This window comes from Eulemur rufifrons, chromosome 2, assembly GCF_041146395.1.
Source record: "Eulemur rufifrons isolate Redbay chromosome 2, OSU_ERuf_1, whole genome shotgun sequence".
NCBI classification, from domain to species: domain Eukaryota; kingdom Metazoa; phylum Chordata; class Mammalia; order Primates; family Lemuridae; genus Eulemur; species Eulemur rufifrons.
This window is the reverse complement of record NC_090984.1, coordinates 125,335,077-125,362,013: the sequence shown is the minus strand read 5'-3', so window position 1 is coordinate 125,362,013 and position 26,937 is coordinate 125,335,077. Positions and strand designations below refer to the sequence as shown.

Here is a 26,937-nt window from a genome sequence, read left to right as displayed (position 1 = left end):
AATCTACCCCAAAACTACTGAATATACATTCTTCTTAGAATCATAGAATGTTTTCTATGATTGATCACATTTTAGACCACAAAACATGTCTCACCAAATTAAAAAAATTAGAAATTATGCCACGTGTCTTAGACCACAGCAGAATAAAACTAGAAATCAACTCTGATACAAGCACTCAACTCTACACAGTCATTGAATTTAAAAAACCTACTGCTGGACGATTATTGGGTCAAGGAGGAAATTAAGATGGAAATAAAAAGATTACTGGAACTACATGACAACGGGTACACAAGTTATCAAAAATCTATGGGATTCAGCAAAAGCAGTCCTAAGGGGAAAATTCATAGCTTTTAGTGCCTACGTCAAAAAGACAGAAAGATCACAAATCAACAATCTAATGAATCATCTAAAGGAATTAGAAAAGGAAGAGCAAACCAAACCCAAACCCAACAGATGAAAATAAACAACTAAGGTCAAAGCAGAACTAAATGAAATTGAAAACAAAAGAATTATACAGAAGGTTAATGAAACAAAAAGTTGGTTCTTTGAAAAGATAAACAAAATCGATAGACCGCTCACTAGATTAAACATAAACAGAAAAGAAAGGACCCAAATAAGCTCAGTCAGAAATGAAAAAGGATATATTACAATTGATGCCACAGAAATACAAAATATCTCTGAATCCTCTGAAAATCTCTATGCACATAAACTTGAAAATGTTGAGGAAATGGACAAATTCTTGGAAACACACAACCTTCCAAGGCTCAATCAGGAAGAAACAGAACTGAATAAACCAATAATGAGCAATGAAATTGAAACAGCAATAAAAAGTCTTCCAACAAAAAATTCCAGTACCAGATGGTTTCACATCTGAATTTTATCAGACCTACAAGAAGAATTGGTGCCCATACTGCAGAAATTATTCTATAACATCAAGAAGGAAGGGATCCTCCCCAACTCATTCTACAAAGCCAGTACCACCTTGATACCAGAGCTAGGAATGGACATGACAAAAAAAGAAAGCTATAGACCAATTTCCCCTATGAATGTAGATGCAAAAATTCTAAATAAAATTCTAGCAAACCAAATTCAGCAGTACATTAAAAAAATAATCCACCGTAACCAAGTGGGCTTCATTCCAGGATGCAAGGATAGTTCAGCATACATAAATCCATAAGTGTGATTCACCACATAAACAGAACCAAAAAGAAAGATCATATGATCAACTCAATAGATGCTGAACAAGCATTCCACAAAATTCAGCACCCTTTTATGATAAGAACTCTTAAGAAAATAGTCATATATGGAATGTATCTCAAAATTATAAAAGCCATATATGACAAACCCACAGCCAATATCATACTGAAAGGAGAAAACTTGAAAGCATTCCCACTTAGAACTGGAACAAGACAAGGATGCCCACTGTCACCACTTTTGTTCAATGTAGTGCTGGAAGTCCTAGCCAGAGCAATCAGGCAAGAGAAGGAAATCAAGAGTATCCAAATGGGGAAAGAGGAGGTCAAACTATCACTCTTTGCTGATGCTATGATCTTATATCTAGAAAACCCCAAAGATTCTGCTAAGTGACCACTGGAAATGATAAATGAATTCAGCAAAGTCTTAGGTTACAAGATCATCATACACAAGTAAGTAGCATTCCTATACACCAGCAAGAGTCAGGCTGAGAATCAAATCAAAGACTTAATACCTTTCACAATAGCAGCAAAGAAAATAAAATACCTAGGAATATATTTAGCCTAGGAGGTGAAAGACCTCTACAAGGAGAACTGCAAATCACCGAGGAAGGAAATTGCAGAGGAGGTAAACAAATGGAAAAACATCATGCCTGTGGATCAGCAGAATCAACATTGCTAAAATGTCCATACTACCCAAAATCATTTATAGATTCAATGCAATCCCCATCAAAATACTAATGTCATTTTTCACAGATCTAGAAAAATAATCCTATACTTCGTGTGGAACCAGAAAAGAGCCCAAATAGCCAAACCAACCTTAAGCAAAAGGACAAAATTAGGAGGCATCACTTTACTAGACTTCAAGCTATACTACAAGGCTATAGTAACCCAAACAGCATGGTAGTGGCACAAAAATAGAGACATAGACCAATGGAACAGAACAGAGAACCCAGATGTAAAACCACCCACATATTGCCATCTGATCTTTGACAAGGCAGGCAACAATATACACTGGGGGAAAGAACCCCTATTCAATAAATGGTGCTGGGAAAATTGGACAGCCACACGTAGAAGACTGGAACAGGGTTCTTATCTTTCACCTCTCACAATTTATCTCAAGATGGAAGACAGCCTTAAACCTAAGACATAAAACTATAAGAATTCTAGAAGAAAATATTGGAAAAACTCTTCTAGATTTTGGCCTAGGCAAAGAATTTATGAAGAAGACCCCAATGGCAATCACAGCTACAACAAAAATTAATAAATGGGACTGGATTGAATTAAAAAACTTCTGCACAGCCAAGTCAACAATCGACAGAGCAAATAGACAACCTAAAGAATGGGAGAAAACATTTGCATACTATACATTTGATAAAGGGCTAATAACCATAATCTGCAAAGAACTCAAGCAAATCAGCAAATAAAAAATCAAACAACCCTATTAAAAATTGGGTAAAAGACATTAACAGAGGCTTTTCAAAAGAAGATAGACTAATGGCCAATAAACATGAAAAAATGCTCAATGTCTCTAATTAAGAAGGAAATGTTAATCAAAACCACAATGAGATGCCACCTAACTTCTGTGAGAATGGCTTTTATCAAAAAGTCCCAAAACAACAGATGCTGGTGTGTATGTGGAGAGAAAGGAACACTTATACACTGTTGGTGGGACTGTAAACTAGTACAACCTCTATGGAAAATAGTATGGAGATTCCTCAAAGAACTAAAGGTAGACCTATCATTTGATCTAGCAATCCAACTACTGGGTATTTACCCAAAGGAAAAAAAGCCATTTTACCAAAAAGACACTTGCACTTGAATGTTTATTGCAGCACAGTTCACAATTGTGAAGATGTGGAATCAACCCAAGTGCTCATCAATTCATGAATGGATTAGTAAAATGTGGTATGTGTATACCATGGAGTGCTACTTAGCCATAAAAATGATGAATTAATACCTTTTGTAACAACCTAGATGGAACTGGAGACCATTCTCCTAAGTAAACTATAGCAGTAATGGAAAAACAAACACCACATGTACTCACTATTAAATTGGAACTAACCAATCAGCACTCATGAGCACAGATGGAAGTAAAGCTCAACGGAAATCAAGCAGGTGGGAGTGGGGAGGAGGAGGTGGGTGAAATCGCATCCAAGGTACACTGTCTGGGTGATGGGCACACTTACAGCTTTGACTCAAGCTTTACAAAAGCAATCCATCTAACCAAAACATTTGTACGCCCGTAATATTCCGAAATTTAAAAGAAATAATAAAAAAGAATGAATACTCAAAAAATTAAAATTCAGTTTCTCTCACCAGTTGGACTGGTCACATTTCAGACGAGATCAGGCGTGTTCAGGGTGGCACGGCTGTAGACTGGATTGGTCACATTTCAAATGCTGAGTATTGACAAGTAACTGATAAACAATTATAGAAATGAAGCAGGATTGGAAAGATGTGACAAGCACAGTCAAGCCGTTTAATCCAATGGACACGTGCAGGAAACTGCCCAGTTAGAGGCTGCGCGTTCTGATTAAGCACCCAGGGGGCATTTACAAACATTAGCCACATTTAGAAAATACCAAAAAGTGGGTCTTACAGGCCACATTCTCTTGTCAAACTGTAGTAAACTTCAAAATAAAAAACAAAAGGTAATGTCAAAATCCATCATTGTGAAATAAAAAAATTTATTTTCAAAGAGGCAATTACAAAGGAAATTAGAAAATGTTTAGATCTGAGTGACTACTTATCAGAACTTGTGGGGTGCAGCTAAATTGATATTCACAGGCAAGTTTGTTTTACTATTTTATTTTTGAAAATCCAGTTTTGGGTCAGTTCTTTATTGTTGCTTCTCTGTTCTCTGTTCCATTCATGTCTGCTCATTATTATTATTATTTAACAGGAATCTTGTTTGGATTTATTTGCATATTTTGTATTTCCCTCCACTATTGCTTCTTGAATGTCATTCCTTCCTCTGGTTTTAATTTTTTTCTCTCTGAAGAATATTCTTCAGGGGTTCTTTCAGTGAAGGAATGTGAATGTTAAATTTTAAGTTTTTGTTTGTTGAAGGGGTTTATTTCAGTTCCCAATCCTGACTAGTAATTTAGCTGGGTATAAAATGCTAAGTTGATGATATTTTTCTGTTACTACTGTGAAGACATTTTCCTACTTTCTTGTGGCTTCGGTCATTGCCGTTAAGAAACATTGCTTTCATTGAAGTCTAGTTTCATTGTAGGTTCTCTGCTGTTATGGGATAAATTGTGTCTACTCCCCTCTCCCCAGTTTATATGTTTTTTTTTTTTTTTTCAGACAGAGTCTCACTCTGTTGCCCAGGCTAGAGTGAGTGCCGTGGCATTAGCCTAGCTCACAGCAACCTCAAACTCCTGAGCTCAAGCGATCCTCCTATCTCAGCCTCCTGAGTAGCTGGGACTACAGGCATGCGCCACCATGCCCGGCTAATTTTTTCTATATATATTTTTAGCTGTCCATATAATTTCTTTCTATTTTTAGTAGAGATGGGGTCTCGCTCTTGCTCAGGCTGGTCTCGAACTCCTGAGCTCAAACGATCCGCCCACCTCGGCCTCCCAGAGTGCTAGGATTACAGGCGTGAGCCACCGCGCCCGGCCCCCAATTTATATGTTGAAGCCCCAGTCCCCAGTACCCCAGAATGTGATCATGCCTGGCTGAGAGGCTGTCGGTGAGAAGTGACGCCATCAGGGTGGGGCCCTAACCCAGTGTGACTGGCATCCTCATAAGAAGGCACGGGGAGCCGGTGGCTGTCTGCAAGGCAAGGAGAGAGGCCTTGGGGGAAACCAACCCCCTGACACCTTGATCTTGGACTTCCAGCCTCCAGAACTATGAGAAAGGACATTTCTGTAAGTCACCCAGTCTCCGGTGTTTTATTATGGCATGCCTAGCAAACTAATGCTTGTGATTTTCTCTGTGTTTACTCTTAATTCCTTCTCTTTGTCACCGTGTTCTGCAGTTACACTGAGGTATAGTAGGTGTGTGATTATTTATTTTGCCAGATCTTATTTTGACTCATGCATCTCAGAATCCATCTCTTTCTTTAGTTCCATGCCGGCCCTCAAACATTGTCCGTTCTGTTCTCTCCTGGAATTCTAATTAGAGCTAAGTTAGACCTCATTATTTCCTTCCTGACTCTATTTTCCATGTCCCATTTTTTCATTGCTCTATTCTGCATGCAGGAAATTTCTCAGATCTTTATCAGATGATTTTCTCTACAGCTGTGTCTAAATGTCTGCTGAATCTATCCATTGATTTTTAAAATTCTAATGTCTATAGTTTTCTTTTGAATATTTTTTTAGTTTATACATTTGTTTATTATTCATTCCATTATTTATTTCAGTATAGACTCCTGAGTTCTTACTATAGCCATCTATTTATTTATTTATTTAGACAGAGTCTGGCAGTTGCCCAGGCTAGAGTGAGTGCCGTGGCGTCAGCCTAGCTCACAGCAACCTCCAACTCCTGGGCTCAAGCGATCCTCCTGCCTCAGCCTCCCAGGTAGCTGGGACTATAGGTGCACACCACCATGCCTGGCTAATTTTTTGTATTTTTAGTAGAGACGGGGTCTCACTCTTGCTCAGGCTGGTCTCGAACTCCTGATCTCTAGTGATCCTCCTGCCTCGGCCTCCCAGAGTGCTGGGATTACAGGTGTGAGCCACTGTGCCCGGCCACCCACGAGTAATTTATAAGAGTGACTGTTTCCCCACAGCCTTGCCAACACAGAATGCGTTGCCATGCTTTCTAGTTGTCAGTATGAGGTGGTGTCTCAGTGTAGTTCTTGTGTGTTAGACAAGGCCTTGCCCTGTCACCCAGGCTCTGCTGTGTCTCAATTGCGGCCTCAGACTCCTGGCCTCAGGCATCCTCCCACCTCAGGCTCCCCAAGTGCTGGGACTACAGGCCAGGGCCACCACACCTGGCCTCAGCGTATTCATAGCTTTTAGTGTGGTAAAATACAGTAACATAAAATTTACCATTTAACATCTTAAACGAACAGTTCAGTGGCCTTAATTGAAGTACATTCACACTGTTCAGCAGCCGTCACCGCTGTCCATCTCCAGGCTTCAGGCTGTGTGTATGTGTGCGTGTGTACATATAAAATGTGTGTACATATAAAATACACACATGAGCACTACCCGATTTGGTATGTTATTTACATCTTCTGTATCCTTACGTGGCAGCTGTGGAGGTGTGTCACTCAGCTCTCCCTTCCAGAAGGATCTCGTTGCTCAGCTGCTAGGAGAGCCGCTAGCTGACAGCCTGCAGCTGTGGCACCCGGGGACCTGCCAGTGTTGGAGCCAAGTTCCTCCTGGGCAGCCCCAGGCAATGCACAGGATTACGGCCCGGGGAGGAGGACCTGGCCAGCCTGCTCCTGTGGGACCCTGTCTCGCACGGCCTCTGCTCCCGAGTCACCCCCTGGGTTGCGGAGACTGTATCAGACGTGCGTCTCCCAGTCCCAGGTGCCACCCTGACACGTACCTTCACCTCCTGTCTGCGCCCTGGGGACACGAGTGACCCAGTCCACCTGGAGTTTGGTTCGTCTGATCTGTCTTGTTCCGGGAGTGATGTGTCGGAGTGTTCTGTTTGCTTCTGTGACTCTTGTATTTTCTGCGCTTTTGCTTCAGAAGGGTGGTTGCTGAGCTGTTTGTTACGTAACCATTTTATCTTTATTGGGAATTGTGTCTTTTTGCATTAAGAAGTCCTGCTTTTTCCTGTTCAGTGTTTTCTGTCTTGAATTCTCCTTGGTAGCAGAATCGCCACCTCTTTTCTTACTGCTTTTATGTGCCTGGTAGACCTTTGCCAACCTTCAGTGTCAGCGTTTTGAATCACTTTATTTCAGATGTGTCTTGCGTGCAGCATGTGACTGCGTGTTGCTTGTGAGCCAGGCGGGAAGCTTTTCCTTGTGGTAGGTGAGTCAAGCCCATGAACGTTTATCAGCGTGGCCTTGGTGTGGCCTGAATGTTTGTGTCCCTCCCCCCAGACTCACGTGTTGAAACCTGACCTCCAGGGTGTGGTGTTAAGAGACAGGGCCTTTGGGGGTGGCTAGGGGGTCAGTGCCTTGAAGTGTAACAGGCCAGGGGAGCTGTTTGTCCTGCCCGACGTGGGCACGTGTGGCAGGCACCATCCCGGAGGAAGGAACGCTCGCAGACGGCACATCTGCTGGGCCTCGATCTGGGACTCCCCAGCTTCCAGGAGGGAGTTTCTGTTTACCTCAGTTGCCTGGGCTGAGGTGTTCTGTTGCCGCAGCCGAAAGGACCGAGACAGTCGTGCGTGCTTGTGTCAGCTGTCACAGTGCTTCTAGTTGTGCGGACATTGTTCCATCTGTTATGGGAGGGACACTCTTTGCTCTTTCTTGTTGTTTTTCAGGGGTCTGTGTTTCTACCTAATGATTTCCTCTGTACTTGTTAAATGCCCTCGGTTTCCCGTCCTGCTCTCTCATTTACACCTTAGCTGTTGGTGGGTTAGTTTTTGCGGTAACTGTGACTCCCACTGACCGTGGTGCAGCAGCTGCGAGCTCGCCCTGGTTTTCTCTCTCCCTCTCTTCCTGTCTGGTTTTTCTCAGTTGCACTGTCCCTGCTTGTCACAGTCCGTGACATCCGTGTCCCAGTCTCTCAGCCTCTTCCCCAGCAACGGTCCTGTTGCCGAGGTCTGCCAGTCGTCTCTTGGGTTGGATGAAGTTAATCTGCTCGTCGATTCCTCAAGAAAGGCTCATGATTCAGAGTTTTCTAAGTTCTTGCGTGTTTAAAATTGTTTTCGATAGCCTTGGTACTGGAAGCGAAGTTGGTTGCATATCGATGTATTTGTGTGTCTGTGCTTGTTTACTCCATTCTAACAGTGAGCGCAAGGTTTCCGGCTTAGAGGAAGACCCGTTACGAATTTACAAATACATTGGCACTGGTTCCCTGTGACCCACCCCCCGCCGGGGACAAAGTGGAACAGGCAAGCTGAACCCTGCCCTGCAAAAGTGAGTTTTGCACCAGGGAGGGACTCCAAAGTTATGAGTCTTGGAGCTTCCTGTAGGAGCTGCTACATCTGTGGGTGAGAGGGAGAGGAAACTTATTTTCTAATGGAAGAAAATTCTCTCTGAGATGAGAAGGGAAAAGTCTCGAGTCGACAGTTCTCTGGGGTGTGAAGAAATGGCTCTGGGTTTTGTCTGCTTTGGAATTTACTCACCCACCCAAAGGGAGGTGAGCCTGCAGACCTCTCTCCTGGTTCACCGTTCGAAATCTGCGAGCCTCCTTTGCCTTCCCGCTAGCCTTTCGCGCAGGTAGCAGGAATTTTTGCTCAGGAAGCCGCAACCTTGCAGGGACGCCGAAGCCTTTCCTGCAGTTGCTTTGACAGTGTCGCCCCGCGCGGCCTGCGTGGTGTTGCTTCTGAGACGTCTGAAGCCAGGCTAGCTCTGTTGCTCTCGGAAGTCTTGCTTTGTCTTTGAAACCTAGTAGTTTCACTAGATAGTTTCTCAGCGTTGACTATTTCTGGTTAATTATCCCAGACATCCGTGGGGATGGGGCCTTTGATATGTAGAGTCAAGTCTTTTAATTTTGGAACATTTTCTGGGACTAAGGTTTCTCGCGCTATTGCCGTCCTGTTGTTTCTCACGGGGGCTGCGATGACGCGCCCGGCTGTGTCCTGCGGCCACCACCTCCGCCGTGGCCCCCACCTCCGCCGTGGCCCCCACCTCCGCCGTGGCCTGTGAGTCCCTTCACGGTCTCGTTGTCATTCTCTTGGTTGCTGCTCTGCTTTCCTTTCTTACTCGGGCGTCTCATAATTTAGTCATTTCTGAGATCACTTTGTGTGTTTTCCCCGTTCTCTTCTGATTTCAACAGCTCTTTTCATTTCCTCCCGCTCTTGCCCACTTGTGCTCTGACGCTTTGAATTTCTGATTCGAGCCGGGATTCCACGCCCCACCTGCCCCTGCGAGCGTGTTGGGTTCAGTCGGGGCGGTGGGCGCGCGTTTGTTCTGCTGTATTTTACTTTTTATCCAGCTGAGGTATGTTGATTTCACTCTCTGGTTTTTGTAGGAGCTTTGAACAGACAATTTTCTCCAGACCATTTTGTGAATCTGGGTGGTCGACGAGCCCGTGCTTCGGGCCCTGTTCCGTCTGCGTAGCAGAGTGCAGTTTGCTAAATGGACTTAGAGTTTCTCCCTTTTACTCCGTTTTGGCCTTCGCCACCTGATTACTAAAAAGCACATCCCGCTGCTTTCTTGCTTTTTGCTTCCCTCGAAGCTCTGCCTTTGAAAGATGCCACTTTAGACAGTGCGTGCTGTCCACACGGCTGCGGCGGGCTGACCTGTGAGGACACGCGTCCGGCATTTTCGCACAGAGGACAGACGCTCTCGTCCCCGCGGTTTGGGGACAATCGCACCCCCACCTGCAGCGTCCCTTCCTCTCTTCCCCTTAATTATTCTGGGATTGCTCCTGCCCATTGCGGAGACTGAGAGGAATCGCTTGTTCTCTGTCTGTGCTCGCTGCCGTTTTCGGGTTGGGACATCCCGTCCTGGTGTCCTGCTGCTCTGCACAAGTCAGGAGGACCCTTGGGCTGAGGCAGACCCCGGCACCCGCCATTCTCTGTGGCTGCTCAGAAGTCCTCTCAGGGTAGTTTTAAGGCACATTTGTTGATTGCGAGTGATTTTAAGACTCTCTTCACATGTTCAAAAATCAGTTGATTTTATTTTCTGCAACTGTTCATCTTCCTTGACTATTTTATTCTACTGACGCGTGGCCCTGCTCTTATTGATTTACAGAAAGTCTTTACATATTAGAGGAATGGGCTGTGCCTTGCAGATAGTTCTGCTAAGTTGCTGGACTGTGCGTCCCCTGTGCTGGTGGAGCCGGTGCTTTGACTGCAGGGTGGGCATTCAGGCCTTTACGTTCACGTGGGGTTCGAGGATGCTTGGGAGCAGGACACTCACGTGTGGAAGGCGGGACTCAGGGACACGCAGTGGTGGGGCAGAGGTGATGGGGAACGGGCGGGGCGGAGGCGGCAGGGAGGGCCCCGCGGGAGCACAGAGGGAAAAGTCTGTTTGTGGGGGGCGCCTGCTGGCAGTTCTTCGGCTCCCGGAGAGGAGAGGAGGGTGGAGGCAAATGGAAATGCAGGCGCATAATCTGTGCAGCTTTGCAGAGTGCGGGACCATTTGCATAAATATTGTTTGCAGAAAGCAATTAGTGGTTCCTTTACATGCAGTGAAGTAGCAATTTGCACTTTTTTTCAGGAATAATTTCTTTGCCTATGTGCACAAATTCGATGGCTTGCAATTGGCCTTCTAATAATAAGGCATAGCAGTTTTTATTTTTGGTCCCTGTCTCGGTTTCCTGAGATACGGAAGCGCCACGTTAAGGGTGTGCGTCCCCACCATTCATCCGGCTGGGACTGTTGCCACGTCCCTTCTGCTGCCTCTGAGTTCTGAGAGCAGCGGGTGGGGTCATCTGGCTCCTGGCGGGGGGAGAGCGCCAGGCCTGGGGTGCGGGGCACCCGACTAAATCAGACAAGTGTCCTCGGGGCACAGAGAGGATTGTGGCCAGGCCCCTCTTTCCTGGTGACCACCCACACCTTTCTCTGACTCTAGTCAAGCTTCCACCTCTCCCTGGAGGCCTCCGTCTGTGTAAACTGTTTCCTTGCCGCTTACTTGCATGTATCTAAGTGGAGCTTTCTCCCTGGGGCGTGATTGGTCATGTCTGCACGCACACCCTCCTCCCTTGCCATGGGCCAGGCTGCGGTGACGGTGACGAAGGGCCTGCTTAGGGCAGGATCGATGAGTGTGGATCTCAGTTTAGAGAGACAGGGCCAAGGCAACACAGTGACACTCTGTCTCAAAAAAACAAAAACAAAAACAACACATTGAGTTTATGTTTGTGCTGGGCGTGAGTGCGAAGGTTAATTTTATATGTCAACTTGCCTGGGCCACGGGTGCTGGGTGTTCGGTTAGACATGCTCTGGGCGTGTTCGTGAGGCTGTTTCTGGACGGAGCTGGCACTGGAACTGGCCGGCGAGTGAGCGCACCGACTGGCGCCTCCGTCCTCGCATGGCATCCTGCCCGCCTGCATGTCTGTCTCTGGCTTTCCCCTTTCGTAAGGACATGGGTCAGCTGTGCTGGATTGGGGCCTTCTTTTAACTTAATTACCTCTGCAAAGGCCTTGTCTCCAAACGAGGTCACATTCTGAGGTGCCAGAGGTTAGGGCCTCAACGTTTCTTTTTAGGGGGTCACCGTCAATCCATGACGCCTTGTCTGAAGGTGCTTCATAGGTTTGCTTTGCAAGGAGAATGCACGGCCCCCGGGGAGGGGTCTGCGCCACCTCCCTGCTGACGACCAGACCAGTGGCGCTGAGTGTCAGTGTGAGCTGCTGCTGAGCGGGGAGGGAGAGCGTGCCCCGAACGAAGGCCCCGCAGGACCTGAGACCCTGTGCCTGCGGGGGATGGGAGCATGTGCGGGGCTGGACTGGGGCGGGGGGAGCAGCACTTGAAGGTTGGATAAGAAAGAGCTTATTGGAAAGGGAGAGCCCTCCTGGCACACAGGGTAACCCTGGGCAGCATCCGGGAGGTGGTGCCAGTTTGCTCCTAGGATGGTGGGGGGAGGTGGAGCAACGCCCCCAAGATGTCCACATCCCAGTTCCTGCCACCTGTGAGTACGGACCTTGTGTGGAGACGGGGCTCTTGTGTAGAGCTGTGGAGCGGCCAGGGCAGGGGCTGGGAGGGAGGTCAAGGCTCAGGGACGTGGGCACGCAGAGTGGAAATGCCACGTAGGACGGCAGCACCCCCGTAGGTCCCCGTTCCTGGGGTGGGGTGGCTGCCGAGGCTACTGAATTTGCCAGGGCAGTAAGGCTACGCTGGGGAGAGGGTGTCAGCGTCATTGAGAAGCTCCGCGGGGCCTCCTTGCCGGCCTGGGATGACAGTGGGAGCTGCCGTCACAGGCCTGGGCTCCCTGGTGACAGTGAGGCCGATAGGATCCCCAAATGAGACAGCCCAGCTGGTGGCACCTAACTGTCAGGAGCAAGGTGGGTTCAGGTGTCATAATGAAAAGTGACGTCAGTGAGGGAGCCGGGACGTCCTGACCAACGGAGAGCAAAGATGCTAGAACTCGGCGTCCCTGGAGGAAAGACAGGCATCGGCCGCTACGCACTCTGTGCCTTCGTGAGACGTGAAGGGGTGTAGATCCTGAGACGTCATGACGCCTTGCTGAGGGCCAGGCCAAGGGCCAGGCCAAGGTCCAGGCAGCGGCCCTTGCCGCACCGTGACACCTGCCGGCACCTCTGCACGACTGTGCGTGCTCAGCCCCGCCCGGCCCTGCGACCTCGCGCCATCGCGGTGTGGCCGCAGGTAAACCTGAGCCTCGGAGTTTGTTTCCCAGGGAAGCTGAGCTGAGATACTCGAAGGGAAGGCTGCTGAATTTTGTATGTCTGTCTTGTATCCAGCCATCTTACAGACTTCTCTTGTCAAGCCTAATGCTTTTTGTAGAGTATCTTGAGTGTTCTAGGTCTAGAGTGGTATTGTCCTCCAATGAAGATCATTTTGCCTCTTTGCTTCCATAGATTTACTGTGTGTTTAGTTTTCTTGTCTTGGTGATCGAGCAGAATTGCCAAACAGACGGCCAGTTACAGGTGTGATGGGCGTTCCTGGGTTCCTCATTCGAGTAGGCGCAGATTTATGATGCTGTTCTAAGGAGTCTTTATCATGTTTAGGTATTTTTGTTCTTATTTTTACAGAGTTTTGAAAAAACAGGACTACGTATTCACTTGTGTGAAATGTCTTTGAGATCTCTGGACACAGAGTGTGGGTTTGTCTCCTTTATTTGTTGGTGGAGGGTGTCGCGGACAATTTCCTAAAGTTAAGCTGTTCTTGTGTTGGTGGAACAAATTTTACTTATTCATATTTCCCTATTTTCTTAATACACTGAATTGTATTCAATTTGCCAAGATTTTATGTGAAAAATTTTTACAACAGTATTTACATATGAAATCTCCTATTATTTTACTTTCTTTCCTACAAAACCCTAATAAAGTTTTGGTAATAATGTCATGTCGGCTTTTAAAAATGGATTTCGGAGTTTTCCACGTTTTCTGTAGATTGGAACTGTTTCAGTAAGGGGATGGTTAATGTGTGGCATTAACTTGGCTGGGCGAGGGATGTTCACAGGACAAGGTTAAAGTTTGGATCAGGGGACCGTGAGCAGAGCAGACTGCTTTCCACGGTGTGGACAGACGTCTGGTCTGCTCTCTGCTGCTGTACCTGAACGCCTGAGGTGGGTAGTCTGCACAGGAGAGGAGTTTATTTCTTACAGTCTGGACGCCGAGAAGTCCAAGGTCAAGGGGTGAGGACCTTCCTGCTGGTGGGGGATGGGGGGCTCCCCGCAGAGACCCGACGTGGTGCAGGGCATGACGTGGTGAGGGGCTGAGTGGGCTAAGGTGCCAGCTCAGGTCTCTTCCTCCTCCTATAAAGCCACCAGTCCCCCTCCCGTGGAACCCACTAACCCCTTAATCCACCAATAGATTAATCCATGTGTGAGAGCAGAGCCCTCATGACATACTCCCCTCCTGACTACTGCCACACTGAAGACTGAGTTTCAACATCAGTTTTGGAGGGGGCAGACATTCAAACCACAGCAGCGGGCCTCTTCCAAGCAGTTGAAGGCCTTAATAGAACAAGTGCCTGACCTCCCTGAGAAAGAGGGAATTCTGCCGGCCTTTGGACCTGAGCTGCAACGTCGGTCTTCCCTGGGTCTCTGGCCTGCCAGCCCACGCTGCAGATTCTGGACGTGCAACTCCTTAAAATGAGCTCCCCGGCAGCCCTCCCCCCCACCGCCCACCTCTCTCTCCATCTGTTGCTTCTGTTTCTCCGGAGAACCAATAGCAATACCTGTAACAAGGGAATTCTTTGATTTTTGAAGGCTAAGTAGAACTCATCTACTTAAAAATACGATGCTGGAGTCATTTGCCTTTTAAAATGGTAGATATTAATAATCTTTCCAACCCAATCTGTGGTTTCCAATTGTGTCATATCCCCCCCTTTTTTTTTTTTTTTTGAGACAGAGTCTTGCTCTGTTGCCCTGGCTAGAGTGCCGTGGCGTTCTCCTAGCTCACAGCAACCTCAAACTCCTGGGCTTAAGCAATCCTCCTGCCTCAGCCTCCTGAGTAGCTGGGACTACAGGCATGCACCACCATGCCTGGATCATTTTTTTCTATATATTTTTAGTTTTCCAGCTAATTTCTTTCTATTTTTAGTAGAGACGGGGTCTCACTCTTGCTCAGGCTGGTCTCGAAATCCTGACCTCGAGCGATCCTCCCGCCTCAGCCTCCCAGAGTGCTAGGATTACAGGCGTGAGCCACCGCGCCCGGCCTATATCCCTCTTGATTATCATGGTGTCCTCTGCTTTGGCCCAAGCTTCAGCGAGTTGCACCCCCAGATGTGTTCAAATTAGTCACACCCCTGGATAATGAGTGGGTGGGATTCCCACTCTTGCCCAGGTTGGCGGGGAGGCTGTGATTCCTGGTGGGCTTTCTTGGGCTGAGTCGGGGTACTCAGCAGTAGCAGAAACCCTGAGTGAGTGCTTCAAGAGAAGGGTGGCTGTCACAGACCTTATGGCTGGTCTGCAGTGCCCAGCTTTACAGTGACTGCAGAATGAATATGCCATTGACAGAAGATAAATTACACATGGTCACGAGTGAGGGAAGATACACTCAGCCTTGTGATTAGAGTGAATCCAAGTTTACACATCAATGAAATTGTTCCCATGTGACAGTGATAGCATTTTAAATCAACTGACGCCTCTGTTTTGGAGAGGGGTCTGCCACCCACACGTGAGGGTGCATTTGCACAACATTTTTAGAGAGCAGTTTGGCAATTTTTGTCAACGTTTTAAATGTGCATACCCTATGACCCAGAAATTCCTTTTCTAAGAATTTCTCTTATAATACCTGCAGAAACACACAAACATATATGCACAGAGATGTCCACACCGCAGTATTTGAAACAACAGAAATTAGAGACAGTGAACGTCCCCCTGAAGAGGAGTGACGCAAACCGTGGAATCACCATTACTACAGATGTTTCGCAGTTGTTAAAAAGAACGAAACATTTCGGTGTGTGCAGGCAGGGAATAATGTCCTTGACCTTGGTGAATAAGAGAATCGGCCTGCAGAGCACTGTGTACAATGTGAAGCACTTCTGTAAATTGCGTGTTTTTGTGCTTAGCAAAACGTCTAGAAACACAGATCTGGACTGTTCAAAGTGGTCACCCCTGGTAGTGCGAGAGGGTGGGGAAGGGGATGAGAAGGAGCCTTTATATTTTTATGTTATGTATATCTATATCACTTGACTTAAAAACGAGCATATATTACTCTGGCAATAAAACAAAAAGATTTTTTTAGTGCTTGCAACAAAAAATGCTGATGTAATTTTAAACCAGAAGGAGCAATACTGGAGCTTCCTTACTCTGGGAATTGCACTAAAGGTGACTTAGTCTTAAAGGAAACTGGAAAAGGCATTAATTCCATTAATTAATGCACCAGCAGATTCCGTCTCAGCAAAGACGTCTTAATGAGGTGCTCGCGCGCATCCATTATTTATCTTGCGAGCGCAGCTCTGGGGCCCTGCTCCTGTCAGGCGACGTAATGCATGTCCCCGCTGAGGGTTCTGGCCTGGCCCTCTCTCTACGCCCTCATCTCTGAGGATGACCTCTGGCCCATCCCTTGACCCCGACTCCTCCACCGTAGTTTGCACCCCTGGACCCTGCAAAGGAACCACTCCAGTCTGGCCTGCAAACCTCACTTCCACCCTCGCCGTGGGCATCGTGGGCACGTTCCCCTTGATCAGCCCCCAACGCTGATGGGGACCTGGGGACACAGAGCCAGCCTGTGCCAGGCCCATAGGGCAGCTCCTGGAACCGTTAAGGCCCCAGTGGGTCTCCATGAGCCGCTCAGCAGTGTTCCTGCCCCCGCCCGGGTTTCCGTTCCGCGCCTCCGCCCGCGCGCGCCCTTCTCCCGCGTGGCCCGTCCCGCGCGCACCGGGGCTGTCCGCGGTGCTGACGGCGCTCGGCCTGCGCACGCGTCCGGGGAGGGGGCGGCGCCACTGCGCAGCCTCCCGCGCCGTCCCGGCTCCCCGCGCCGCGCGCTCTCCAGACCGGCCTGCTCCCCGCTCCCGGCCCGCTCTCCGCCCGCTCCCTGCGCGCTCCCGGCGCCCGGCCGGCCATGGCGCCCAGCAACCTTCTGTGCGCGCAGTGCGCCTGCTACGTCCTGGCCTTCCTGTTCAGCTTCGCGGTGGTGGTGCCGCTGTCCGAGAACGGCCGCGACTTTCGCGGCCGCTGCCTGCTGTTCACCGAGGGCATGTGGCTGAGCGCCAACCTGACGGTGCACGAGCGCGAGCGCTTCACGGTGCAGGAGTGGGGCCCCCCGGCCGCCTGCCGCTTCGGCCTCCTGGCCGGCCTGCTCTCCCTGCTGCTGGCCGCCGCGCACGCCTGGCGCGCGCTCTTCCTCCTCTGCAAAGGGCACGAGAGGTGAGTGGCCTCGGCCGCCGGGCCCAACAGACACAGCCCCCGCCCCGGGCGCGGCGCCCCGGAGGACTGGGGGTCCCCCCAGCTCCCTGAGGCCCGCGGAGGTCCACACTTGCGCCTCTCGCAAACTGCCCTTTGTCTACACGCACCCCCGGGGACCATGACGGTTACTGTCTCCGGTGCAGGGCCAGGGCCTCCCTCCCCGAGTGCACAGCACTCCCGCTTCAGGCGCTCGCTCCCTTTGGGGTGCAGATGTTGCACCGTCATCGCTGGCAGGCCTGGGCCCTGCTTTGCAGCTCAGCCGGGTCCACTCTCGCCAGGACCGGGGACAGCTCCCAGCCTGGTCGTGGTGGTCGCCTCTGCTGTCCTGCCCAGTGAAGGGGAAGCAGGATGGCAGAGGAATGTCTGGGGGAACCCCACTGAGGCCCAGTTCTGGCACTCGGACCTTGGCTGGCAGGATGCCAGAGGGAGGGCAGGGGTGAGGGCCCTGCTTTGGCACTAGGATGGCTCCTTCCTCTCCGCCTCCATTCTCTCTTCACTTTTCCTTGCTCTTGCGCTATCCTGCAGCCCTGGGCTGTGGTTCCCCTGGGCTGGCCGACGGGGAGTATCCTCAGCCAGTGGCCCTCTGTGGGCCCACCCAGTCCCCTGGCTGAGGCCTGCTGTGCCGGGAGCAGCCCTGGGCTCCTGCAGAGGTCCTGGGAGGGCACCTGTGAGAGCCAGGCCCTCTCCCACACTCTGCCCCGCCCCACGCCACCCATCCTTTGTTGGCACTTTTTAGGCTTTTCACTCCTGCAGGGGCGCGGGGGGTGAGAAGGGGCCCTGGGCAGTGAGGGTGGGCAGGAGGTGAGCGGGCAGGCATTCCGCTAGCCCACCCCTGCGAGCCCTCAGCCTGGCTTTGGCAGAAGGAGGGGCCCGAGAGAGGAGGAGGAGGGGTGGGGGGCCGAGGGGGCTCTGCCTGGGTGGGGCTGTGAAGGCTGGAGCGGTGGAAATCCCAGCCAGCGAGTGCAGGGTGCCCTGCGCTGCTGCAGCAAAGTCCCATAGACTGGGGGCTTAACTTGCCGTCCCACAGTTCTCAGGGCCAGAGGTCCAGAGTCACGTGTCTGCGGGGCTGGTTCCCTCTGGGGGCCCCAAGGGAGAATCCCGTCCCTGCCTCTTCCAGCAGCCTTGGCTGTGCCGTGGCTTGGGGCTTTGCCACTCCAGCCTCTGCCTGTTGTCATGGGGCCTCTTCCCTCTGTTTCTCTGTATGGCCCCCCTTTTTACAAGGACACCAGTCCTTGGATTTGGGGCCCACCATAAACCCAGGGTGATCTCATCCTGGGTTCCTTAACTCAACTACACCTGCAAAGACCCTATTTCCAAATAAAGTCGCCATCAATCACAGGTCCAGGGGTTAGGACGTGGGCATATATTTTGGGGGTGCCATTCAACCTGTCCCCCGGAGTTCTGGTTCTGGGTCAGCAGGAAGCCAGCTGTCAGCCCGGGGGCCTCCAGGTGCCGCAGGGCGGCTGGCCCATACTCTGGGATGAGTGGCTGGGCTCTGCCCAGGGCGCACCCAGGCTGGCCCCAGGGGTGTCCCGAGATGTTTGAGACGTCATTTGCACCCACACTGGCAAACGTGTGAGCTACTCCAGGCAGCACTCTGTGTGCAGGTCAGGGCAGGTGGCAGCAACTCTGAATAGAGGCTGGGGTCTTAAGAAGGGGGGGGACAGCCAGAAGGGTGGGGTAAGCCCCGTAGGGCTTGGGGTGCCTTCAGTAGGAAGGTGGGGGTGGAGAGCACAGACTGTGTGGGGCCACGGTCTGGTCACTGCTCACGCACGTGGCAGCCTCTGGGACTCCCTCGGGCATTCACGGTCTAGCTGGGCTGACGGAGCCGCTCTGTCTACAGGACCCAGCTTGTGTGGTCAGAGTGATGGGAGATTTCAGAGGGGAAAGACCTTGAGGGGCTGGAGAGCAGGGTGAGGGGAGCCCCAGGGCTTGCGGGGCAGGAGTCTGGGTGGCACAATCCAGGCAGCAGAGCTGGGGAGCGCAGTGACGGTGGCTCTTCTTTTGTCATCTCATGGAGGTGCCTGTCTGCCCTGTGAACCTGCCGGAGCCATCTCATTCTGCAGGTAGGAGGCTGAGGCCGGGGCCCACGGCCTCCCCAGCAGCGGTGCAGGCTGGAGCCCGGTGGATCTGCCGCCCTGCTGCACCCTGGCCGACCGGCCCACGTGGGACTCAGGACGCCTTAGATGACTTGGCATGTGTCTGCCTGTGGGGTGGGGGTGCGTTAGGGCACGCTGTGAGGGCCTCGGTGGCCCAGGCTCCACCAGAGGCTGGACCTGGCAGCCCGTGCTCTCGGGGATTTGGGCCTGATAAGTGGAGCATTTCGGGTCTTCTGTTCTTTCGCTTCAGTTTCTGGGCTCAGCTGTCCTAGCAGCAGTGACCTCTGTCCAGCCTTTCCTTCCCCAAGATGCACAGTGTCCTTGGCCATCAGGGCTCACTGGTGAGGGCCACGTAATGGTGGGGCCACCCCCCCCCACCTGCCGCACACGGTGGCCGCTGTGATGCTGTCCCCCGGCGCATTACTGCTCCATCGAGGCCTGGCTGTAGGACTAGGCTAAGGTCTCTCAGGCCACGTCCGGCGTGGATACCCACCCGAGGGGAACTTGGCTGTGTGCCAAAGGCAGGCACGCGCCTTGTTCCCCTCTGTGTCCCCGGGGCCAGCACAGGGCACGGTGCCCAGGAGTTGGCAAGTCATGATGTTGAGTGCATGACGGAAAGATGCCTGGACCTGAGGAGGCTTATGGCTTTGTGGTCACTCACCTGGCCCTGACGTCCTTGCAGACCTCTGGCAAAGAGGTCAACCCTTCAGACTTGCCTTGTCGGAAAGTTCTGGACCCCTCGGGAGGCTGGGTCTGCAGAGTCCCGTGACAGTCATCCAGAGCCGCCCGTCCAGCTCAACTGCTGGCCAAGCCGCGTGGAGCAGGCAAGGGGACAGCCAGGGGCCCGTGTGGGCACTTACGGGGAGCTCCTGGGATGGACACGGCACCCAGGGCCATCAGGGCCACTGGACGTCCAGCCCACGGAGGACACCACTGTCCCTTTAGAGGGCCAGCGCACACTCTAATCCCTCACGGTTGGAGTCTACCCTTAGAGGCACGGAGACGCCCTCCCTCCAGTGTGGGGGTCTGTTTGAGCGGCCACCGCCGGCCTGAGCTTGGGGGTCACAGGCTGTGTCCAAGGTGCCAACTTGCTGCTCATACAGGGTGTGTCTACCATGCAGGGTGGGGACCTGGCCGCTCGTGCCCAGGAGAGTGAGGGGTGAAATCTGGGCGTGTGGCTTTTTGCAGAGGGGCATCACCTGGATGCCGTTAGCTGCTGAACGTATGAATGGATGAATCAGTGGCACCTGTGCTTGGGGGCCTTGCCGTGGCAGGGCAGGTGGGTGGCCGGGTGAGCCGTGGCCTGGGGGCCGGGGCAGCTCTGCCCGCGAGGGAGCCCCTTGAGCGCTGGGCTGGGGCCTGGGTCAGAGCAGCCCATCTGCTGGCCCACACTGGCACTGAGCCTGCTGTCGCCATGGAGACCACACGTCCAGGCAGGGCAGCCAGAGAGGCAGAGGAGAAAGTGGTTAACCCTGTGTGTGCCGGGCTGTGGATCTGGAGAGCCCGGGCAGGTTCCGTGGAAACGGACAGGAAATGGATGAAGGAGTAAAGTGGAGCTGTCGGCTGGGGTGGCCCCAGCTTGGTGTCCCTTCCCTGCTTTGCGGGGATGTCTATGTTCTGGTCACGGGAGGAGACTCCCAAATCGTGCCCATTGCACATGGCTGCAGCTGGAACTCTGCGGTGTCCAGCTGGCCGGGTTTCCGTGGAGCTGGCGTGGCAGCCCATGCTCAGAGGGCGGACGGCGTGGGCAGCTCTCCCATGGACGCGTCACGGGCCCAGAGCCCCCGCTGTGTCCCGGGCACACTGTGCCAGGTATCTGCGGGCATGGGGGCTGTCAGGGAGACCCTGGCTGCGGGAGCTCTGGCCGCGCCTGTCTCGAATTCAGTATGGACGGGGAGGGTGCTGCCCCACCCCCACTGGGGGAGAACAGACATGGCCCAGGGTCATCAGCCCTTGTCTGACCTTGTCTGACCTCTGAGCTGTGGCCAGCCTGGCCCTCCAGAGAGGCCTGCCGCGGGTGGCCGCTGGGCTGGCCTGTCAGGGAAGTCCAGCAATGCCAGGTGCCAGAGGTGTCACTGCTGGACAGGGTCCTTGGGAGGCCTGCCGGGGGGGCTGTCCAGCAGGTGGAGGGGGACGTGCCCTGGGGGGAACCTAGGGAGTCCCAAGTGCACTGCTCCCATGGAGCTGGAGGTTCGTGCCAAGCTCAGGGCTGCTTCTGTGCTCCCATCCCTGGGCGCCTGTCCCGGCTGTCCCTGACCACCACGGTTTCTTTGGCTGGAGCAGAGTGGCCAGTCCAAGGCCACGGAGGCAGGTGGCCTATGATGTACCCCACTCTGTAACTATGGCCCCGCTCCTATTCAGACTCCCAGGGCCAGATGGATTTGGGGGTTAAGATTCCTGTCCCCAGGGTCCTCAGGAAGCAAGTGGCTCACCCAAGTGAGGACGGTTGGAGGGGGGCTGGTTGACAAGAGGTGAAGGTGTGGGGTTCCTGGGCTCAGTGACAGTGGCCCTTCACCCCCACCCCAGTAACAGGACCTGGCGGGAGGGCATGTGAAGGGGACAGGGAGAGGGGCAGTGGCCTTCGGTGAGGGACCTGGGAGCAGACGCCCCCCTCGTCCTCCTGCCCCCAGCCTGCTGCGATCCCTGCTGGTCACACCCACCCAGAAGCCAGGGCCCAGGCCCACCGTCGTGGTCCACGCCTGCCAGCCTTAGAAGGGGACAGGCTCCCATGAGCAGGGGGAGATGGCAGCATGCGGTGACCCAGGTCTGGGCAGGCTGTGCGGAGCCCACCCGAGTGAGGAAGCGGCTGCCCCGCAGGGTGGGCTCGGCGGCTCAGCACAGTTGCTCACGGCGACGCTCGCTGCCGGGCTGGTGGTCGTCAGGGAACCTGGGCCATGGAGCGGGGCTTGCGGCTCGTCTGTGCCACCGTGTGCGCCCGCGCCTTTGCGTGTGGCTCCCGGGCAGAGGCTCAGGCCCCTGTGCCCACGTGTGAGTCCTGCCGGGTCTGCCCTTTTCGGGCTGATCTCTAGGGTCACAGCTCGTGGGTCTGAGTGTCCCCGTGTCCTCTCCCCGGGTCTGGGGCTCCTCGGGGTGGGGGTTCAAGCCCTCCCATTCCTGGGGGTGCTCTGCCGTCTCGAGGCCTTGGCCAGGTTGGGCGGGGCTGGAGCCGGTGGAGGACAGCCGCCGGGATCCTTGCCGGGGACACCGCGGGTCCTGCGGGTTGTGAGGCAGCCCGGGGACACCTGCTCTGAGTGGGGCGCCGGAGGCCGGGTTTCCTGTCCACACGTTGGCTGGGCGCCTCCTGGGGCCTCGTTCTTATTTCTGTGTCCTCTGCGCCCAGCTCAGGGCCCCGTGGGCAGGTACACGAAGGAAAGGACGGGCAGCACGTTGATCTTTGGCCAGGAGTCCCTGCGGTTGGATGACAGTAACTTTGATGTTTTCTTGGCCGAGATCCCGGCGGAGACCTTGTTTATTAGATGGTCTTTGAAGCAGTTTTTTTCGGTCATTTGCCTGGATTTGATGCGCTGACAGCGCTGATGTCAGGTTAGGGGGGGGCATGGCCCTTTCTTGACCACCCCGTGCTACTGTCCCGCCCGAGGGAGTTCCCGTCTGGGGTCCCACTGGAGGGCGGGCCCCGTGCCCCCACGCTGCCACCCCCAGGTGCCGTGGTGTGCGCCCCAGGCTGGGCCAAGCCGAGGCTCACTCGGGAGGCTGAATGCTGGTGTCTGTGGGGGAGGCAGGAGCGTCCAGATGGAGGGGGTGTCCCCAACATGTGCCCCCCGTCCTCAGAAGGAAGCGTTGGCACCCTCCGGAAGCACACTGGTGGCCCCGTGGGCTGGCACGGGCGTGGGCCCGCGGGGAGTGTAGCCCAGCCCTGAGCCAGCTCCTCCCGCCGGCCCTGCCGGGGGGCACGGTGTGGGCTCAGTTGCAGCTTGGCCTTTAGTGTGTAAAAGGGTAAATCAGCGAGTCCTGGACGCAGGTCAGGCCAGCCTGTGCCGGTGACCACGTGGCCTTCTGGGTGTCTCCGTCCGTGTGGCTGCCGTCACAGACGGGGACACAGCACTCAGACCGCAGCGACTGTGGAAGGGTGTCCCGGTGCTCAGCGTGGTGTGGCTGCGGTGCGTTGGCGCAGGCGATCTCGGTCCCAGCCTGGGCGCTGCCTCTGCGGCAAAACGGGGGTCACAGCGGGTCTGACTCCTGGTCTTCAGGAGGACACGCGGGCAGCCGGGCCAGCATATGGAGCCGCCCGCGGGTGGGTTCGGCTGCAGGAAGGTGGAGCCAGCTCCTCTCGGCCCCAGGGCACCGCGCAGGAACCCAGAGGCCAGCGGGGAAGCCTGAGGTCTGGGCACTGCTGGGCGGGGGTGGGGGTCGGCCCAGGCTCCCAGTGAGCGTCCCTCTCGCCCTCTCGCCCTCCCGCCCCACTCGCCCCTCCCGCCCTTCCCACCCCTCTCACCCTCCCACCCTTCTCGCCCGCCTGCAGCTCCTTCTTCCACGCCTTCCTGAGCCTGCTGGTCAGCGCCTGCGTGGTCTTCCTGGTCTTCATCGCTGGCACCATCGTGAGCGTGGGCTTCACCATGTGGTGCGACACCGTCACCGAGAAGGGCACCGTGCCCCACAGGTGTGCCCGCCCGCCCCGGCCGCCTCCCGGGAAGACCCCCTGCGCCCCCCACCCGCATCACACGGGTGTCTGCAGTTGCAGGTCCCTCTGTGCCCCCCGCCGTGTGCACCCAGTTGGCCCCTTCCCCAGGACCTGCCCCTCGATGTCAGACGCCCCCTCCCACTTGTAGGAGCCGGCGGCCGCACACAGGAGGCAGCGCCCACGAGCCCCGGGGGCCGGGGCGGGGGCCCACGCAGTGTGGGCTCTGGGTCCCCCGGGGCTGGGCAGGAGGCAGAACCGGGGTGGCATCAGGGCCGAGGCTTTGGTCGGGGGGCCCAGGGTCTGGAAGGCGGGGGCGGTGATGGGGACCATGAAGACAGGTGCAGAAGCTTCCGGTAAGGTGGGGACGGCTCCCTGCGGGTTGGGGACGGAGGCCTTCAGGGCCAGGTGGCTGCTCTGGGCTCTGTGCAAGGGCATCGTCTGGCTTGTGGGGGGCCCAGAGTGGAGCATGGTGACTGTTCGTCCCCTGAGTGGGGTACCCCAGACCAAGACCCTGGAAGGCAGGGACTTTGGGGTCCCAGGGGCTCCAGATTCTTTCTTGGAGCAGCATCGGACCTGGAACCCCAACATAGAAAGTCAACAGCAGCAAAGGTGAAACAGCACCTTCACGCTGGGGCCCAGGGCTGCCCGGCAGCAGCCTGGGACACAAACGAGGAAGGCTCGAGCACCCCAGGCGGCTGTCCCTGCAGGGCCCACCCCGGGGTGGCCCCCACGCTGCGCTCTGTGCCCAGTCCTCCTGCCCCAGCCGCCTGCTTCCTCTGTGTGTGTGGGCAGCCCCCCGCCCTTGGCAGACACTAGAAGTTTCTTACCCTGAGGAGCACCGTGTCCAGCCTTCACCCCTCTGCAGCCTCTCGAGGGAGCGCCTGGGCCACTGGGCCCCCTCTCTGGGCATCCTGCCGGACCCCCGCCCAGGGAGGTGAAGGGAGAGCGGGGCAGTGGTCCAGCTGCAGCTGCCCCTGGCTGCCCCATGGCATGAGCAGGGTGGCTGTGAACATTGGTGGGGACACCGCCCTGTCCCGGTCTCAGTCCTATGATCTGACACTCTGGGACCCCGCAGAGCTGTGGGGCATGTGGCTTAGAGCATCCAGGAGAGGAGAGGCTGGTGCCAGTGTCCCCTGGCCAGCCAGGGCCAGGTTGGGATCCGCAGGTTTCCTTTCCCGAAGCCTGTCCTCTGTGGATGACCTTGAGGCTGATCCCTGGGGTCCCCAGACTCCCCGTCTGCCCCTGGCTGTGTGGGATGGTGCCCACTGCACCCTGGCCAGCTGCTCCGCCTGTCCCGAGCTCGCTGGCCTGGCCGTCCCCTCCACCCCGATGTCTTGCCGTTCCAGCTGCGAAGAGCTCCAGGACATCGACTTGGAGCTGGACGTGGACAACTCTGCCTTCTACGACCAGTTTGCGATTGCCCAGGTAGGGCGGGGTCTGCTGCGCCGGGGAGGGGCCTTCACTGCGGGACACTCTCTGAGCCACCCCCCGACTCAGGGCAGGGGACCAGCTCCTGCGTAGTTGAGGCAGGGGAGCCCTGGGCTGTGGGGCAGCGGGAAGGCTTCCCGCAGGGGGACGGGGGGGCTGGGTCTGCCTGGGTGGGTGAGGGGAGAGGCCCGGCGGGCAGACACGCAGAGGTGGGAAGGCCGTGGGGAGTTAGAGTTGGGGCGGCAGGTGCCAGCTGCCTGCGTGGGGGCTGGGGGAGGTGGCGCTGGACACAGAACTGGTGTCCGGTCCTGGGGTCTCCAGTGCTGGGACAAGGAGCTGGACCCTGGTCCCAGCACCAGATGAATGCTGGAGCCTCAGGGTCATCCCCTAGCCAGGGGGTCGCTGAGGTGGTGTCTGAAGTGGGGGGGGCGGGGGGTGAGGGGATCCGCCCCCCACCCCGCCATGTCCAAGCTGCGTCTCTTGCCTCTAGGAGGCTGTGGTGGTCCCAGCTGCGAGGGAGTGTGTCTGCTGAGATGCGGGCATGTCAGGACGTGCCAGTCATCGGTGGGGGCCCAGGACAGGACCCTGGAACTGGGCCTGCCCTCAAAACCCGCACCTGTGCCCCAGGCAGGGAGGACACTGGTGAAGGTGTGGGCGGGAGGTGGCCGAGCCCAGGCCCCTGCTCCTCGGCACTGAGCAGGGCCCGCCGGCTTCGAGGCCCTTTCCGGACCCCAGACTGGCCGCTGAAGGCTCCTTACCAAGGCCAGGAACCCTCTGGGGTGCTGGACACTGGGGGGCTCTTTGCCAAGGTGAGCTGAAAAGGTGGGAGACGCTTTCCTGCAAATCCGGGGAAGGTACTTCAAACTGGCTTTGCGGCCAATCAGACTAAGGTCCGAGCACAAGTCTGCAAATGAGTCCGTTTGGTGCGGTTCAGGCCTGGATCTGATGGAACTGTTTCTCCTGCATCTGTTTGAAAGCAGCAGATAAGGGTGGTTTGTCCCGTGGCTGGAGGGGCTGGGCCGCCCGTGTGGCTCCCCAGGGCCCTGCCGCCGGCACCGAGGCATTTGCGGACTTGGGTTCCGGAGGCCCCAGGTGCCGGGACCTGTTCGTTGCTCCAAGGAAGAAAGAAGCCTGGGCCTGTCCGTGCTCGCAGCCTCTGCGTCCCTCGTGTGTCCCGCCCTTTCCCTGCACAGCCTGGGGCCGGTGGGGAATGGGGGGCGCCCGGCCAGCCCCCTGACCCTGCCCTTCCGCTTCTGTGCAGTTCGGCCTCTGGGCGGCCTGGCTGGCGTGGCTGGCCGTCACCACGCTGGCCTTCCTGAAGGTCTACCACAACTACCGCCAGGAGGACCTGCTGGACAGCCTGGTGCACGAGAAGGAGCTGCTGCTGGCCAGGCCGGCCCCGCGTGCGGCCTTCCAGGAGGAGAAGAGCGCCGTCATCTAGGTGCAGCGGGACAGGGAGCCGGGCCCAGGCCCCCGCTGCGCCCAGAGCCACAGGCCAGTCTCAGGGAGCGGCTGGGGCTCTGCCTGGGCCCCCCCAGCCACGCCCAGCTCGGCACGTGTTCCCTCGTGCTGCGAGTGGCAAGGGGAGCCTGACAGCTGACCAGGGGGTGCCGGCTCCCCAACAAGGATGGCACAGAGAGACCATGGGGCACCTCCAGGCTTTGTGCAGCGCCACACACCTGTCCTGGTGGGACCTGGCCCTCGAGCCTGGGCAGAGGGCTCCCAGCTGGTCTCTCAGACCCCTCTGGCCACCTGCTTGCTGGGGAGCTGCCCCTCTGGGCCCTGGCCCCATGCCGGCTTGCCCAGGAGGTGGCCAGATGTCCCTCCCATTACCTGCTCCTGAACTGTGTGTGGGACAGGAATTCTGCATGACACCTGTGACCTGGGGCAGAGGCCTGAGTTTGGGAAGGAGCTCGCAGCCCCCCCACCCCCCAGGCTGAATCGCCCTCCAGGGTGGGTGCCAGCCCTGGTGGCTAGGCCTGGTCTCAGCATCGAAGATGCAGGGTCGGTGGTGTCTGCCTG

At 55.1% G+C, this 26,937-nt stretch overlaps 1 protein-coding gene across 1 annotated transcript; it reads left to right on the top strand.

Moving 5' to 3' along the window:
* Window positions 1–16,401: 16,401 nt before the first annotated feature.
* TMEM179 (transmembrane protein 179) lies at window positions 16,402–26,848 on the top strand. The gene is made up of 4 exons (XM_069465331.1): window positions 16,402–16,710; window positions 23,329–23,466; window positions 24,834–24,912; window positions 26,177–26,848. Exons 1-4 carry the CDS (start codon window positions 16,406–16,408, stop codon window positions 26,354–26,356), a joined length of 702 nt encoding a protein of 233 aa, XP_069321432.1. The 5' UTR covers window positions 16,402–16,405; the 3' UTR covers window positions 26,357–26,848.
* Window positions 26,849–26,937: the final 89 nt, after the last annotated feature.